This window comes from Myotis daubentonii, chromosome 10, assembly GCF_963259705.1.
Source record: "Myotis daubentonii chromosome 10, mMyoDau2.1, whole genome shotgun sequence".
Lineage (NCBI taxonomy): Eukaryota > Metazoa > Chordata > Mammalia > Chiroptera > Vespertilionidae > Myotis > Myotis daubentonii.
The window spans coordinates 67,597,799-67,615,528 of record NC_081849.1 but is presented as its reverse complement, the minus strand read 5'-3'; the positions used below and the strand labels follow the sequence as shown (position 1 = coordinate 67,615,528).

At 43.3% G+C, this 17,730-nt stretch overlaps 1 protein-coding gene across 5 annotated transcripts in view; it reads left to right on the top strand.

The window, feature by feature from the left end:
• The window catches only part of PDE1C (phosphodiesterase 1C), a 298,902-nt gene that overhangs the window by 269,043 nt on the left and 12,129 nt on the right, over window positions 1-17,730 (top strand). For 4 of the 5 annotated variants that reach the window (XM_059712696.1, XM_059712698.1, XM_059712699.1 and 1 more), the window contains one exon: window positions 10,856-10,924. The exons of the other annotated variant lie outside the window; for it this stretch is intronic. In XM_059712696.1, coding sequence (XP_059568679.1) covers window positions 10,856-10,924 — 69 coding nt within the window. The remainder of the gene's footprint in view (window positions 1-10,855; window positions 10,925-17,730) is intronic. 5 annotated transcript variants of the gene reach the window in all.

The window sequence follows — 17,730 nt, the reverse complement described above, 5'->3', positions numbered from 1 at the left end:
CAGGAATGGGGGTCTTGATAAATAAAGATTTTATAGGAACCCTCTTCAAAATTTTAAATATTGGCAACTAATTCAGAAACTTACAAAGACTGTGCTGGTCAGAGAAAATGTGCCTATGACTTGCATTCAATCTGGGGGACATCAGTTTGCAAACTGTGGTCTTAGAGGTGTTCTGGTCTGGTATAGGGATGGAATACATCCAGTACTTGACTTGGAACCTGACCTTTTACCTCAAATCTATTCCATATTTTTGTATGCTGAGCTTTGCAGCCAGTCCTAATAGAAAGCCTACAGCTTCCCTTTTATACTCTAATGAGAAAGACTAAACACTATTTAAAAAAAAGACATAGGAATATAGCCATTTTTTTTCCTAGCACCAATAGAATGAAAATATACTTCATTAGCTGAAAAGGGAATGGGAACAGAATTTCATTCAGTATAGAAAGAACTCTGCTTAGAACTCTCTGTGTGGGAAAATAAAAGCTCCATGTAACTTTTATTTATAAATTCTTTTAAAAACTGTTTTGAAAGGACATTGAGTAAAAATGCAGAATGATCTATTTTTTTGAAAACATAAAACAATGTGTTATTATGCAAGGAATTGCTACTGGAGCAGATAAAACATTAAAATAATGATTCCAAGTCCGTATTGACTGGATTAACAACTTCTCTGAAACTCTAGCCCACTTTCTATGGTCTGTTGGTTCTCTTGAAACAACTTCCTCCAAGTTGAGCAGTGATACGGGACACACATCCTTCCATCACTCGGATTGCGGCATCTTACTGTGTGTTGTGTTGTCTCATTGAAAGGAAGGGCTCACACACTGGAATTAAGAGTTGACTGGTACGTGGGGAAAGCATAGGGACATTCCCACCGCTGACAAACCAAGTTCTACATGTCCTTGGGGGATAAGTGACAAATGGAGTTTGGGTCCCCATTTTACCAAACAGCTCTGCATTCAAGTTCTGTTCATGTGGCATGTTTCTGTGGCATAATGACCTACCGTAGGGAGGTCTTTGTTCCGTCTTTTATTTACACCAACCTTTCTTGGGTTATGAGCCCTACCAAACAGCTTATGGTAGCGCACAAGGGACTCGTTGCTAACCCATTAAGTTCAAATGGATTTTCTTCCGCTGTCCATTTCATTCTTGGAGCTTTAAAAAGCCATTGAAAACATCTGACAGAATCCTATTAAGGACCTGGTATACTTAAACAATAAAATGATACCTAATCCTCTCAGAGCCAAAGGATACTCTAGTGTACCTGTTTACTTCCTTTGCAGAATTAAAGCCATGATGTTATGTGTCCACTTGGAATCATGCCTTTAGTAAACGTGGGAAGTAGAAAATAAGGAGCAATGTTATCACAGGATGTGAGACAGAGAGCAGCAAAGGGATGGAGACTAATTTTGTGACCCATATTTTAGGAGTAAAGATACTGGTCTTTTAGTGCCACTTCTATTGTGGATCACCTTTCTTTAGATACATAGATGATAGATACAAAGATGATAGATAGATAGATAGATAGATAGATAGATAGATAGATAGATAGATGATAGCTAGATAGAATATATAGGGTCTCCCTAAAAAATATATACACACTCTTGGAATAATTATAAAGGCAATGTTTATTAAAATATATTTCATTTTCAAAATTGAGCTATCAGCTGTTAAGGCGTGTATACATTTTTTGGGGGGTGCCCTGTATAATATATTTTCTTGTATTCTTAACCCTTGATCAGAGACTTACATGATAGGAATTACTTGATAACATTCCCCATGGAAATTGGGGAAAACAAAAGAAAAAAAGCACAAAAAATCTTTTTCTCATAATGAGACAGAGAAGATTCTGAGGTTAAAGCCTATGTATGCAGAGGGATTTAGGGAATCCAGGAACTTTTTATTTTCTCAATTGGAAATTTCGTTCTAATACCAAGGTCCCCACACATTCCACCAGGAATCGCTGTGGGTTCACCATGGCGCCTGGCATCCCGTCTTCAGGGGGCACATGGAGAACTGTCCAGCTGAATCCCACTGTCCACCTGGGAGTGCAAATTAAGTCCAAATTTACCTGGAGACTTAGTTGACGTCTTCCATATGCCAAGCATATTGCTAAAGGCTTGTGCTCTAAGTGTATGCAGATACAGCTAGTAACACAGCAGCTTTTCATGAGGGTTGGGAAATTGCAGGTCATTTGGGGGAACATTGTCAGAGCCAAGTTTATGAAAAGATAAAAATTTCTCTATGGCTTTTGGATTTAAGAAAAACAACAACAAATACAAAACAAGGTTCTTCTGAAAATGCTCTTCCAAAGGGGTGATAACACCAATCCAGTGGATTTATTTATAAATTCAAGCTGAAGCATTTAGAACCCCAAATGGACTCTCTTAGAGCAAAGAGAGATTCCATACGTGCCTTGTGGGGGGGGGGCGTGAATCGTGCCCAGTTTTGCTCTGCCGATGCCATGGTCGGTGCAACTCTGAATCACAACAGAACTGGACATTAAAGAACATAACGCTGCACTAAGGATATTATATTGGGTCTCACGAGTGAATAAATGCAAAGTCATACTTGCAATTCATCAACACGGATCCATGAGGAAAAGGCCCCATTATCATTTAGAAAATGAACTTAATGGAAAAGCTGTAATGAACAGCACTATTGCTATGAAATATCCCTCGAGAACCAAGAGACACTTTATCTGCCAAGTTCACATTTCAGGGGTTAGGGTTTCCTCTCATCAAAGGCACTGATGGTCATAGAGGTGCCACTAGAATTAGAATGGAAACAGCCATCTAGGACATGAGGCCGAGTTCATCAGAGAAGTGAATTTGGGTCCAGGGAAGTCAGACAAATGGGAGTGGTCCTCTGGATGATCTCACTGGACATTTGTACAAGCCGGATGCTCCGGGAAAGTCTGCAATAAGCAAGAACTGCTTCATCAGAAGAACATTTGTCTTTACTTAAACAAGAGTGGGATGCACTGGGAACCCAGACTGAAACTCATGAAAGTCCCCTTACTATTTATTCCTGATTATTTGAACCCATGCCCCCACCTCACCCGTTGTTGTTGTTTTGTTAAAATACTGGCAGATGTATTTGAAATGAATTTACATTTGCTCTGGCTTCTGTGGATTGAACCCTGACATCTCCAGGGGTATCTGGGGGCTGTAGTAGGCAGCTCAGTGCCGTGGTGGAGGCTCTTGGCTTTGTTAGCTTCAGCCAGGATTCCTGAGCCTCGCCCATAAATCTTCCTGGTTGCTACAGAAGCATTTCTCATTCACGCCATGGTGCAGGGTAACTCATTTAAATAAAGCCCATTAAAACCCAATAGCTTTAGAATGGCAGGTCGTTGTAGTCTTTGCTTCTCTGTCGTGATCTATCTTGCGGTGGGGGTTTGTGTACCAGCGTCTTTGTCTTTGGGTGTATGTGTGATGCCACAGAAATACAGTCACACACCCAAATACACCCAAATAGCTTTCTAGTAAAGACCAGAGGTATTGCCCAGCAACTGATGCTTGAGGTAGAACTGCAGAGTCTAGTACATTTTCCTTTTTCTTGCTTTGCTGATATTTTTATACAATTTTATATGCTGTAAAAAGTTTTAAAAAGCGTTTGCTATTTTTATTTGTAGAGGTCGGGTAGGATTTTATCAGCTCTGGGGCCCACTGTCCAGCCAGATTTCTCCCCTCCCCTAATTTAAGAGCCCTCTCTCTTTTTCATACCCTTCCTCTGACCTTTCCCTTCTTTTCTTCTCATTTTTGCAAATTTCTTCTTTTGCCTCTGACAAGGCACGCCATTCTGCTTGCAGTGTTGTCTTAGCACATGATGGGAAACACAAAATGATGGGGAAAACAACTGCATCTGGTTCCTGTGTAATCCTCCTGGGGGAATGTTGGGTAGGAGGAGTCAGGGAAGAGGGACCAGAGTGGGAAAGGGAAGCAGGAAAAGGGAATCCTCATGGGAACTCAGTTTCCCAAAGCCAGGAGAGTCACTTCAGGCCAGTGTAATGCTGTTCGCATCTTCCTCTGCGCAGAGCACAGCTTTTGCTGTAACAGGGTTTTCTCCTTTGGATGGCGGCCCTCACCCTGGTGTGCACACTCTCCTAATGAGGGCGCTGGCCGTATGTGAATGGGTAGATCAGCTCATCTCAGCCTTGGATTATGCTGTTGTTCAGCTGGATTTGTGGGAACTGCCTGGATGAATGTCAAAATGCTTGTCAAGATTCAAAAGAGGGAGGCAAGCAGAAACCAAACCCCAAACCTCAATTCAGATCATGCCAAGTGACTAGTTCTTTGGCGGAACCAGGAAGGGATCTCTGGGTGTGTTCTCAGAATGCTCCTCTGCAAGGGAAGATGGCGAAATGGACTGTTCTCTGTTTTATGGCAGCGATAGAATGGACTTCAACGATGTGAAATATGTTCCAAGCAGATAAAAGGCAGGTTGTGATTCACATTTGTATATCAAAGGGCAAGAGAACGGCCATTTATTCTAAACAAGAATGTTTTGTTCCCTGACATACTGGCTTGTACGGAAACTATCTCAAATGTCATGGTGTTACATCTCCAAATGCAAAAACTAAACATAGGGACTCATGTAAAACAGAGTGTGCTAACTGCTCTCCGCAAGTCCCGTGTCTGTTGTCTTTATTGCACAGAGGAGCTGACGGGTCCTCTATGCACACTCCCCCCTGGCAACCAGCAATGAATACATACCTGTATGTTCTTCTGATACCAAATAAAAACAAGGCGTTCACCTCTGGTTTGGAATTCGAAAAATGAAAAGGCTGTTTGTTCTCTTAATGTTTTTCCTGGTTGTCTGTGTTCTGTCCCAGATGTGGGGCTGTCTGAACTTACTCAGCAATCCATCCCCTTCGCATTCCTCCAAACGCCACGCGGTGCCCAAGTACTAGTGCGTTCGCCGGCACACTGGAAGGCACACACGGTGTATCGTGCCTCAGATGATCTCTTTTGAGGTGGATGGGCTATCCGAAGCTCCTGGGAGGTGTCAGAAATGCCGGCAGCCATGGAATTAGGTTGGCTTCCCTATGTTCAGTGTTCTTCCGGGTACCATGATATTACGGTTTATAGTCCTGTGATGCTAGTTTTCAAATTCCAAACATTTTTTTCCTTCTCCTCTTGCGAGGGCTACCTGGCAATATGTTCCTTCTCTCCAGCCATGAACATACAGAGTCTGAGCAGGGAACGGTCCTTACCCCTGTGGTGGGCGTACAAGTGGCACCGGCTCTCCTCCTTCAGACCGCCACCAAGAGGGGCTCCCCTAGTGGTGATGGAGAGTATTACACAAATACCACCCTCTTCCCCAGGCCACCCGGCCTATTGCTCCTGTAGTAATTCCACTGGATTGTTTTTCTGACAAAGGGGGCTGTGGTGTTCATCTAAGGCAGCTGTGCTTGCCACATATTAAAATGTGTGTTTTTAATTTTTTTCTTAAAGAAAAAACAGTACTTATTTTGAAACATATCAAGAAGTATGGTAAAATTAAAATCATCGGTAATACCCCATCCAGTGATTATTCCCTGTCAGTTCTTTGCTGTACTTCCTTGTGGGTTTTGCTATACATTTTTACACAGTTGAGGCCATTCAGCACAGTGCATTTAATTTTGTATTATGGTTTTTACCCACATAATATGGGGTTGTTAGCATTGTCCCATTAAAAAAACACACCACACCACATACCTCTTTATTAATGTAATTTAAATAGCAACATAATATTTTGCTTTGTGACCCTAGCACAATTTTACTTACCCACCTCTCTGTTGGACAATTAAGTTACACACTTTTATTTTTGTCAGCTGTAAATAATGTAGCAATGGAGCTCTTTGTACATAAGGCTTTGTCGAATTTCTGAATATCTCCACTGGAAAAATTTCTTAGATAAGTGGTTCTCAACCTTCCTAATGCCGCGACCCTTTAATACAGTTCCTCATGTTGTGGTGACCCCCAACCATAAAATTATTTTCCTTGCTACTTCATAACTGTAATTTTGCTATTGTTATGAATCATTATGTAAATATCTGATATGCAGGATGTATTTTCATTGTTACAAATTGAACATAATTAAAGCATAGTGATTTATCACAAAAACAATATGTAATTATATATGTGTTTTCCAATGGTCTTAGGCGATCCTTGTGAAAGGGTCATCTGACCCCCAAAGGGGTCGCGACCCACAGGTTGAGAAACGCTGTCTTAGATCTACAATCACTGGGCCAGAGGTTGTGAATGTTTTTTCAGACTGCTCATTCAAATTTGCTACAATGTTTCAAACTGCAAGCTCAGAGGCCGGCAAGGCAGGTGCTCCTGTAGTAATTCCACTGGATTGTTTTTCTGACAAAGGGGGCTGTGGTGTTCATCTAAAGCAGCTGTGCTTGCCACATATTAAAATGTGTGTTTTTAATATACTCCAAAGCATACTCAAGTATTAAGACAGCCTTACTTCAGCCGTACATAGTGCCGCATGTCTGAATCGCTCTGGTGGTTTTGATCATTGTTCTGTGTGATGAACGGAGGTGAAGTCTCACAGAAGCAAGCATAGTACTGATGGTGCTTGCATCGTGGAGGAAAATGTGACTGAAGACTCTGCATGCGTCGTTCTCATTAATACACTATCGGAGAGCAGCTCTCAGGGAAGCGCAGGCAAGCGGGACGCCCTCACACTCTCAGGCCTCCCACAGCCCTGAGCAGAAGGTGGACTTCTCTGGATGCTGTTTTGTCAAGACCGTGAAAGGGCAAAATGATGATTTGTTCCAAGGCACCGGGCGATGGCTCGCTGATGTCCGCCACACCCCTAATGGAACACAGAGAAGAGGCTGGTAGATGCTCTTAGCAATAACGATGGATCGAAGCTTGTGGATATCCATTGGGCAGCCTTGCCATTGCTAACCGGGAGGGGTGGAGGATGCCTGGTTGACAGGTACTTTTTCTAGTTTAGTCTTTCAGCAGCCGCCGCTGCCTGGGAGATCTGCTCATGTCATAACAACATTGCTGTTGTTGGACTATTACTAACGGTGACACATGGTCTCAGGGCTCTTACATCATGCTTTCCCAGCAAGCTTGGGCTTGGCGGGCCACCCCATTTGGCAAAAGGGAGATTCTTTGTTTGAAGTCAAACTGCAAGTCACCGGGGTTTAGTGCTAACCCCACGTCCTGAGTCTCAGGTGTGTGTAGTTGCCCCCAAGCGGTCAGCGGTGCTTGTCACTTCCATCACTGTCCTCTTTTCCAGAACTCCTGATGAGTTACATTTATTGCCCTTTAGCTGAACCAACCAAGGACATTAATTTGAAATATCTGAAAGCTATTCGTTTGTCAAGAGTTACTGCCAGTCCCACAAGCCTCGACGATGACATGTCTGCCCCAAGCTGACTGATTGGGTTGTTTACTCTTTGGACGTTAAGATGCTGTAGGTCAAGGACGATGTAATTCATGACCTTAAGTCAGTGGTTCTCAACCTTCCTAATGCCGCGACCCTTTAATACAGTTCCTCATGTTGTGGTGACCCCCAACCATAAAATTATTTTCGTTGCTACTTCATAACTGTAATTTTGCTACTGTTATGAATCGTAATGTAAATATCTGATATGCAGGATGTATTTTCATTGTTACAGATTGAACATAATTAAAGCATAGTGATTAATCACAAAAACAATATGTAATTATATATGTGTTTTCCGATGGTGTTAGGCGACCCCTGTGAAAGGGTCGTGTGACCCACAGGTTGAGAACCGCTGCCTTAAGTGCTTTTCTCCCAAAGATGACATACCAGCTACTTTACACACACACACACACACACACACACACACACACACACACACCTTTCTTTTGAATGTAAATAACAAACATTATGTTGCTCTGCACAGTTTGCCAAGCATTTTCACGTGTGTATTCCCACTTGATCCTCACAAATACATACAGAAATTGATGTTTTTAAATATAGATGAGGATAATGAAGGTTAGTTGACGCACTGATGTATTTACTCGTTTTCATTTTACCGACCTCAATTATAAAATATTTTAGAATTCTAAAATCACATACATTTAACCAACTTGTGTTTTTGTTTGTTTGTTGTGAAAGGTTAAGGAAGCAGAATAAAACCACAGGCAGCGAGGAGAGGAAAGTAGACAGCATGGACTCGGGTGCTCGTTAGCATGCAGCTACCCAGGCTGACAGGCCCCCCAGGGCCCAGCACTAAGTCATGAATTAGATCTGAGTTTCCTGGAAAAACAAATAAAAATGAAAGGCAGCCATTGACAGGATTCACATCATTCCATGGAGGTACTGCTCACCCTTGTTTAGAAGAAAGAACGCCTCCCTGAGGGCTGAGAGAGACGTCTTTCAGGAACTTTGAAAATGCCCAGGCCCAGGCTCTACCCCAGACCAATTAAAACAGCCTTTCTGGGGGCAGGGCCTGGGTATCCGACAGTTTCTTTAAAATCCCCTGATGTTCCTAATATGCAGCCAGGATTGAAAAGCGCTGATGGTGAATTCCGAGTCACCAACGGGAGCGAGATCTACACCAAGTCCCAGGGTGAGCTCTGTGTCCCAAGGCCAAGGCCGGCTGGGAGCAGCAGAGCAGGCCGGAAGCTGGTCTGGACATGCATCCTCCAGCTCGGGTTCTGATGTTTTCCTGGGGAATGGAGGGAGAGGGAAAGGTTTTGGAAACTGAGCTGAGTATTATTCCCACACATGGAACTTTGAATAATGTGGCCGGTAATTCGGTGGCTGCAGAGTGGAAAATGATTTCAGGAGCCCCCCCTCAGTTACCGGGGAGTCTGAGGGAGGCTGACTTAGAACCTGGTCACCCCAGTGGTGCCCCCTGAAGGCCTGGAGAAATTACAAACAGGATTATTTTATGCAATTCCGCCTGCTACCTGTCTGTGACTCCCGGTTAGGAGAGGCGCTGATGGGTGAACCTCTGGCTCCATCCCTTGGGGATTCCGCTTCAGGAAAGGGCAGTGGATGCCATTTATAAAAATCAACCCGGGGGTTTAATCAATCATAGGCAGGTCGGGACCCTGAGTTCCCCACCAACTCTGACATCACGGCGTCTCCGAGATCTGGAGAAGGGCCACGACAAGTCCTGCCAGCTTCTCTCATCTCAGGCAAATGAGCAGTTTCTGTGGGTTGGAGGTATCTGGATTGTTTTTTATTTTTACTATTATTACTACTACTAATACTATGAACAGGGCTACTACTACTGCCAATAATAATAATAATAATAATATAATAACAACAATAATGATAAATGATAACACGGAAGACTACAATGAAACAATCTCAAACACCATCCCAAGTGTATTTCTCCACACCTCACAGGGACTTGGGCAGGGAAAGCTTACCCATCCCCTTCAACTCCAAGTTCCTGCTTCCTCTGAGGGGTCACCTGTGATCTTCACCTGGGACTGTGGTGACTCAGGAGGACTTTTCCCAGTTAATAAAACCTGCATTCACTGCATGTCAAGTAGACTTTATGAAAAGTGTGGGTAGATTCAGGGGACTTGTACCAGAAAGCACTTCACATGGAAACATGTAACTCCTCTAAGAAGTGTCTCTGTAAAGCTAAAAACAACAACAAAAAACCTAAATACAAAATAAAAAAAAAAGGAAAGAGATGCAAAGAAAAAAAGAATTGTCTGCATTTCTGCCAGCTCAGCCTCCAGGCACCTGCCATGTTGCTGGCCTCCGGCCTCCGGGGCTCTTTGGATGGCAAACTAAGGAAGTGAATGAACAATAAATAATATTTGTATTTAGATATAAAATATATGTACATTGCGTGTGTGTGTACATATCTATACATATAGAAGCCTAATACACAAAGCGTCCCCCCTGGAGTTTGACCACCAGGGGGCAGCATGGAACAAAGGGAGGCCCCAGACAGCAGGCGGCAGCTGCTAGGGACCCTATCTGTGTACGAATTTTGTGCACCGGGCCCCTAGTTTATATATAAAATAAAATATGTATGGGTATATGTTTGTACACACACGCACACACACACACACACACACACAAATGTCCTTTTGCAGAACAATTCAGCCCTCTTTAATTTGCTCTCTCTTTCCTGATCCACATACTAGGGGCTGCCTTCTCATTCCCACAGAGCCCCTCAACTGTTTGCATGAACGAAGATATTCCCTTCCTAATAGGAACTCCATTGCCAGCTTCGGGATCGGGGGGGACCCCAGCACCCTAGCATCTGTGTGGTCTCCCACACTCCCTGAGCGCTCTCACACACCTTGGCTACTTCAGTCCTCACCAGCACACTTTCAAATCATTGTTATTTCCCTCCTTTTGCAGATGAAGACCTGAGCTTCCAAGAAACCAAGTTAACATATTTAAGGCCCAATAGGGAGTGAAGGGACAAAGCTGGGGCAAACCCCTGATTCCTTGATCCTAAGTTCAGAACGTCCCTAAGTTCAGGATTCTTTGCCCTGGTGCACATTGGGATCCTCTGGGGGCCTTAGCAGTCCTGATGCTGGAGCTCCACCCTGGCCCCAGGAAGCCAGGACCTCTGGGGCAGGCGCTCACGCTGCCGCTTACTCAGCAAGTTTCCCTGGAGAGTCTCAGTGCAGCCCTGCTCAGTGGTGTGTTGGTCCCCGACATCCCAGCCCGCCAACCGGGAGACTGAGAGCGACCTCACGCGCAGGCGTCGAGGCTGCACTCCTGGCTTTTCTGGACCACGGAATACACACGCTGCTTACAACCTCACCCAGCCTTCTTCCAAACATTTCCAGACCCAGACTTTTGGATCACCTGAGAACATTTTAGAGCTCATTTACCTGTCTGAGAAGTTTGTCCACAATCCTACTTTTCCTCATCCTCTTCTTCCTCTTTGCAGGCACAAAGAAGCGCTCTCATGGCTCCCCAGCCCCGAGCACCAGCTCCACAAGTCGCCTTACCTTGCCAGGTGGGTAAATGGCATCGCGCTGTGATCGCAGTGACCACAGGCAGCAGACAGAACCGCTTTCTCAGGGGTTGAGTTTAGCAGTGGCTAAGCTGGGAATCTGGCCCCATGTTAGCCAGTCTGCTCCACATTATTGGAGGGCCTCTGCCACCCACTTCTGTCAAGTTCCTCCAGGAATGGCCACCATAGCTCCATACTTGGTTCACAGTCTCTCCTGCTTGCTGATGGAAAGAACAGAATGCTGTTCTTCCTTACTTTCATCTGGATGTGTTTTGGAAGCATTTGGGAGACAGATGGTACAGGGGAATGAGTATGAGCCTTTGGTGAGAGAGACTTGGGTTCAAATTCCAGCGCTCCCATGTTCAAACTGCAAGCTCACTACACTTATGGGCTTCTTGCTTGTAAGTTTAGTATAGTCCTGACTCACAGTGGGTGCTCACAGCTAACCATTGGGAACATGGAACTCATGCACAAACCGTGCTGAATCCCATCTAACATTTAGCAGGAAATTTTAAGCATTCGTGATGAATCTGTAGAATCACTATTTAATACGAGAGGCACCTATTGGCCATTCTGTCTCCATGTGTACACAGGCTTACATTCTCTACCACGATTTAATTTTGACAAGTAGATCTTACAAAACAATTTGTTTGGGGGAAGAGTTATAAAAGGCAAGCATAAACATAGTAGAAAAACTAAAAAAAATAATAAAAATTATAAGAAGGGAATTGTTGCCAATGCTACCACTCAGAGGTAACCAAAATGACTGTTCCTTCTTTATTAGATTTCCCCCCCCTAGGGTGGAATTATACTCCACATGAAATTTGTCTCATCTCTTTTAAAATTTGCCATTTCATCATGAGATTCCCCCCTGTGTTATTAAATGTTTTAAGAGTATTTTAGTGCTTGACTAACAGTTCATATGATTAATTTATACCATAGTTATATGCAGAGGCTTGACTGTGTGGGAAGTCAGTGCCCCTAACCCCAGTGTTGTTCAAAGGTCAACAGTATAATCACTGATAATTTGCCATTAATGTAACTTGTATTTTTGTTATTATGAATAACCTCACATTCTTGTGTATAAATCTTTCCATGAATTGAGGACAGATTCCTATATGTAGAATTATTGGCTCAAAGAATAGGTACATATTTAGGTTCTTAATACATGATAGTCAAAGTGATTTCCCTAAAGGTAGCATTATTTTATACTCTTAGTGATGAGTTTGCCATTTTACTGTGCTCTTGCTCATGCTAACATTAATATTTTACCAATTTGATGAGGATAAATTATATCCATATGTGGTTCGTATTTGTGCACATTCAAAGGGAATTAATTGCCCTAACCAGTTTGGCTCAGTGGATAGAGCATCGGCCTGTGGACTCGAGGGTCCCGGGTTTGATTCTGGTCAAGGGCATGTACCTTGGTTGTGGGCACATCCCCAGTGGGGAGTGTGCAGGAGGCAGCTGATCGATGTTTCTCTCTCATCGATGTTTCTAACTCTCTATTCTGTCGCCAACAATGGCTTCTTTTGGCTTCAGAGGTACTATGTTCCAATAGTTGGTCTTTAAACATATTCTCTCCTCCCTGCTGTCAGGGGTCAGGGTGCAGGTGAATAGGATTGCTAGCTGGCAGGCCCCTGACAGCAAACTGGCCACCTGTCAATTCCATGGGGAAAGGGGCTCCCTCCTCCCTCCTGTCAGGGTCCGGGGTGCAGGAGAATGGGGTTCCTGGCTGGCAGGCCACTGACAGCAAGCTATCCAACAGCAGATTCTGTGAAGAATGGGGCTCCCTCCTTTCTACTGTCAGGGTCTGGTTTGAAGGTCGGCCATGCCCCCTGTTGGGCCAGACCCAGAGTTCTACCACACCGAGGCCTCCACCTCAGCAACCCAGGACTGACTGCTGCTGGGCGCTCCTAGTGCTCTGAGGGTAGGTTCTTCCCTCAGGCCACATGGGAAACAGCTGGGGAGGGCACAGCCCTTGGCAAAATGGCCCAGGATTCAGTGAGTCCACGCTCTGAGGGCGGGTTCCTGCCTCAAATCCCACCCTCACCGGAAACAGCTCCGGGGAAACAGCTCGGGGGAAGGCGCAGCCGTTGCCAAGACAACCCCTGCAGGGCTGACTTCCTTCCGCTTGGTCGCAGCGGTTGTGGTCATGATGAACACCACCCATGGTTTTTATATAAGTAGATTATTTTCCAATGTTAATTTGTCTTTTACAGTTCTTCTTTGGGGAATTACCATATTTGATCCATTCTGAGAGGGGCAGTGCCTAGCATTTGGGTTGCTGAGATAGGAATGTTTTGCAATCAATAGTGTGTTATAATTTAATTAGCATGTTTTCTTGGTCATACATGAAATAATAGTTTATAATGAGTGGCATCTTAGCTTAGATGAAATATAATCTGTCTATCTGCTTTTTCAACCTCAACTTCTGTAGCTTCCTTACCCCATCCAACAACTGGACTCGGTGTCCACCAAGTAGGCCTTGAACTTTCTTGCCTCTGTTACCCAACCTGAAACACTGCTTACCCTTCCTCCCTGGCTAATTTCTTTTTGCAGTCCATCCAAATCATCTTGGTAGCATTAATACTTATAATGATTTGCTAAGAAGCGCTTTTACCCAGTCATAGGTGGCTTTTTCCAGGGTGAGGATGATCTTATTCTTTTTTTGCCTCAGTGCCTGTCAAGGTAGCAAGCACATGTTGGATTCTCATTAGTGTTGATAAGGCTGGATGGATGGGTGTGTGAGCGGGCACTGTCTATATTAATTTATGACTGTACAAAAAGCAGCCATCCTCAGGACAAGGCTCATTTTTGAGTTTGAATTTGCATCAGTTATACTAACTTGCTTCTTAATATTGAGCCAACCTTGGTCTGTGGTCTCTGGAGGCCTCTTTCATCCTCTCCTGCCTGTGCCCTTAGGACCATAGTCATTGGGAGGAGAACAGCTCTGAACCAGGCCACTCCAGTGTGTAGGGATGGTGTTTGCTCTTCTGTGGAAGGCCATGGCATTCCAGGGTGAGGTGGGATCTCTGACATCATCCTGGACATCTACAAGGATGCAGAGCTGACCTGGCTCCTGTCTGCTGTGCTGGAGGCCTGTTATTGGCCTGCTGGGTCTCCAAGGCTTCTGAGCCAGAGTCTCAGCCACCGCGGCCTTGCCTTGGTTGGGCAGTCTAAACTGGCCCAAGTTGGGTGTCTTAGGTTCCGAGTTGTGACCACTCCAAAGCCTGTAGAGTTGGAGTGGGTAGTTCTCATGGTTTGTCTGTCAGACACCCTCCACCTCATGTGTTATGATGGCAGCTCACTACTTCTTTCTACCTCAGGAATACCACACGTTACCTCCCTCTGACTCAGGTGCCTGTACCTCAAGCTGCTTGTGCTGGCTGTCAAATAGTTAAAAATATCTTGTTTAAGATACTCAGAAGTTCAATGGTGGACTAATAATCCTTAAAAAACAATAAAGTAAAATTATGCAGAAACAAAACTACAAAGATATGTAAAACAAATAATTCTAAAATCTTAAATGAAAGACAAACATATTACCATTCAAATTTTAAAAAGAGAAAGGAAAACTCAAGGTGAAAAGAAAATTCATGTTGGAAGATAGTCCTTAGGACTCTATACCACACATGACATAGAGAGAGAATCATATCACAAATGAAAGAGCATGGACTATAAAACTTAGAAGAAGACACAGGGATACGTCTTCATGACCTTGGATTAGGCAATGATTTCTAAGATAGAACACTTAATGCCCAAGCAACCAAAACAAAAAAATAGATAATACAACTTTGTTAAAATTAAAAACAGTTGTGCTTCAAAGGACACTATCAAGAAAGTAGAAAGAAAATCCACCGAATGGAAGAAAATATTTGCAAATCATCTATATATTTAAAAGCCAAGTGACTGGAATAACCGGAATGACCGGTTGCTATGACATGCACTGCAGCAGCCAACCGCCCTGCCCCAACCTCCCGTGGCCCCTCCCCCCGGCCGGCCCAGCCCCTGATCACCCCATCCACCCTGATCGGGGGCAGGGCCAGCTGGCCAACTGCCGCAGTCCCTCTGCATCCTTACTGTGGCCCAGGCCTGATCGGCCCCCATGGGGTGGGCTGGTTGGACCCCACCTCTAGTATATCTGAGAAAGATCTAGTGTCCAGAATGTGGAAAGAATTCTTACAACTCAGCAATAAAAAGACAAGTAACCCAATTAAAAAGTGGGCAGAGGATTTGAATAAACATTACTCACAAGAAGATATACAAAAGGAATGTGGAAAGACTGTCAACATCATTGGTCATTAGAAAAATGAAAATCAAAACCACAATAAGATATCACTCCACATGTACTAGAATGTCAAGAATAAAACAAGTTGTTGCCAATGACCTGGAGCAAGTGATACCCCTGGAGCAAGTGTTGGTGATGAAAAATGCTGTAGCCACTTTGGAAAACAGTTTGGTAGTTTCTCAAAAAGTCACAAAGAGGAAACATATGACTCAGCATTCCACTCCTAGGTATATTCTCAAGAGGATTGAAAACGTATGTTCACACAAAAGCTTGTTCATAAATATTCATAGCAGCATTACTTGTGATAGCTACAAAGTAGAGACAAACTAAATGTCCATCAACTGATGAGTATATAAACAAAATGTGATATACCCATACAATAGATTATTGTTCAGTCATACTAAAGGACTTTTGTACTGGTATATTCTATAACATAGATAAACCTTAAAGACATTTTGCTAAGTGAAAGAAGCCAGACACAAAAGGCCACATATTATATGATTTCCTTTATGTGAAATATCCAGAACAGGCTAATCCATAAAGACAGAATGTAGATTAGGGGTTGCTAGGGGCTAGGGAGAGAGAAGAATAGGAAGTGAATTCTCATGGGTATGATTCTTTGAGTGGTGATAAAAATTTTATGGAATTAGATATTGCTAGTGGTTGTCCAACCTTGTGAGTATACAAAAACCACTGAACTATACACTTTAATGGGGGAATTTTATGGTATGTGAGTTTATATCTCAATAAGAGAGCATGGAAGATAGGTAAATGATTGCTCAAAAGACTTAAATTCTTAGATGGAAAATGCACCTCAATTGCCATCCCATAAAATAAAAGGCTAATATACAAATTGTCCCCTCGACTGGGAGTTTGACCAGGAGTTTGACCAGGGAGCGGGCCAGCCGGCCAACCTCCGGTGTCCCCTCCCCCCGGCCAGCCCGGCTGGACCCCACCCATGCACAAATTGATGCACCTAATACCTAAATAAAACCAAAAGCTTTCCTAAGGACAGTGTGAGAGTGCCTAAAATTACAACAAAAATGAGAAAAATCTTAAATACTATGAGAAACTGGTTATGTTCAGGGAAGCTGCAAGCAATATTTGCCTTGATAACAGTAAATGTGGGAAAACAGTGAAGGTAAATCTTCCATATGCTGAGGGACATGCTTCCACAAGGAGAAAAGTGAACTCCAAAGCCAGGTGTGAGATACAAGGATTAATGGTGCACACACAAGTAAATAAAACATGCTGGTAAATTTGAGTAACTAGTCACTATAAAAATAATGTCCAATTTTGTGTTAAAATAGGCAACAAGTTATTGGTGGAAGGAGGGTTATTCCATAGGAGTTAAGGAGTGCTAAGATCTATTTTGTCTTTGGGAAGAACTTTGTAATTTTGTAAATTTTTAACACAAAGAATCATCAGTAAAATAATTTAAATATAACCTACAGCATCTAAATCAGCAAGAGATCACCAACAAAGGGAATATAGAAAATGTATCAATAGAAGGCAGAAAAGAAGAAAAAGAAGCAAGGAATAAAGAATAATGACTAAAATTAGAAAAGTCAAATTCAAATAAAAACAAAATTAGATCAGTAGAACCTGTTCTAAAAATATCAGTAATAACAATAATTGCAAATGGCTTCCAGGGGTGGGCAAACTTTTTGACTGGAGGGCCACAATGGGTTCTTAAACTGGACGGGAGGGCCAGAACAAAAGCATGGATGGAGTGTTTGTGTGAACTAATATAAATTCAAAGTAAACATCATTACATAAAAGGGTACGGTCTTTTTTTTTTTTTAGTTTTATTCATTTCAAACGGGCTGGATCTGGCCCGTGGGCCGTAGTTTGCCCACGGCTGGCTTAAACTCTGGTATTAAAACACAGAGATTATGTGATTAGATTTAAAAAAATCCAAAATCCAGCTCTATCCTGCTTTTAAGAGACACTTAGAAGACACACTCACACAGAAAGTTTGCTGATGTATGGCAAAAGATATGTGCAAAATATAAAGCTAGTTCTTGGGAAAACGTCTATTTTAACATCTGTTTAGCAGGCTATTATACAGTAGATTTAAGTGAAAAACCTACTACTGTCTTCCAAAACAGCTTTGTTTGTCTTTATCCATGTAGACATGATTTTACATATATTTCAGAGAAATGCATTGTTTTCCCTTTCTAACCTATTGAGCGATATGGGTGTTGAAAATTCAGATAGCAAGAAAGTTCTGCAAATAACGTGCCCCAACCCGGAAGCCACCAGAGACCACGTCATGAAAGAACAGCTCGTGTGGTTTCTGAAACTACCCGAGGGGTCCTGCAGCTCCAGCACCAGAACGCTAGCCTGGGGACCTCACCTTGAATCCTTGCACACATCTTTAGCAAAGTGACTCTGACAGGGTAAAGCAATAGCACGCACAGCCAATTCTTTTCTAGAGCCAACTTCACCTCTGCCTTATGGGGTTTGTGAGCCTCATCGAGCTCCATGGGGGGGCCGTAAGTGATGGAGAGCTGAG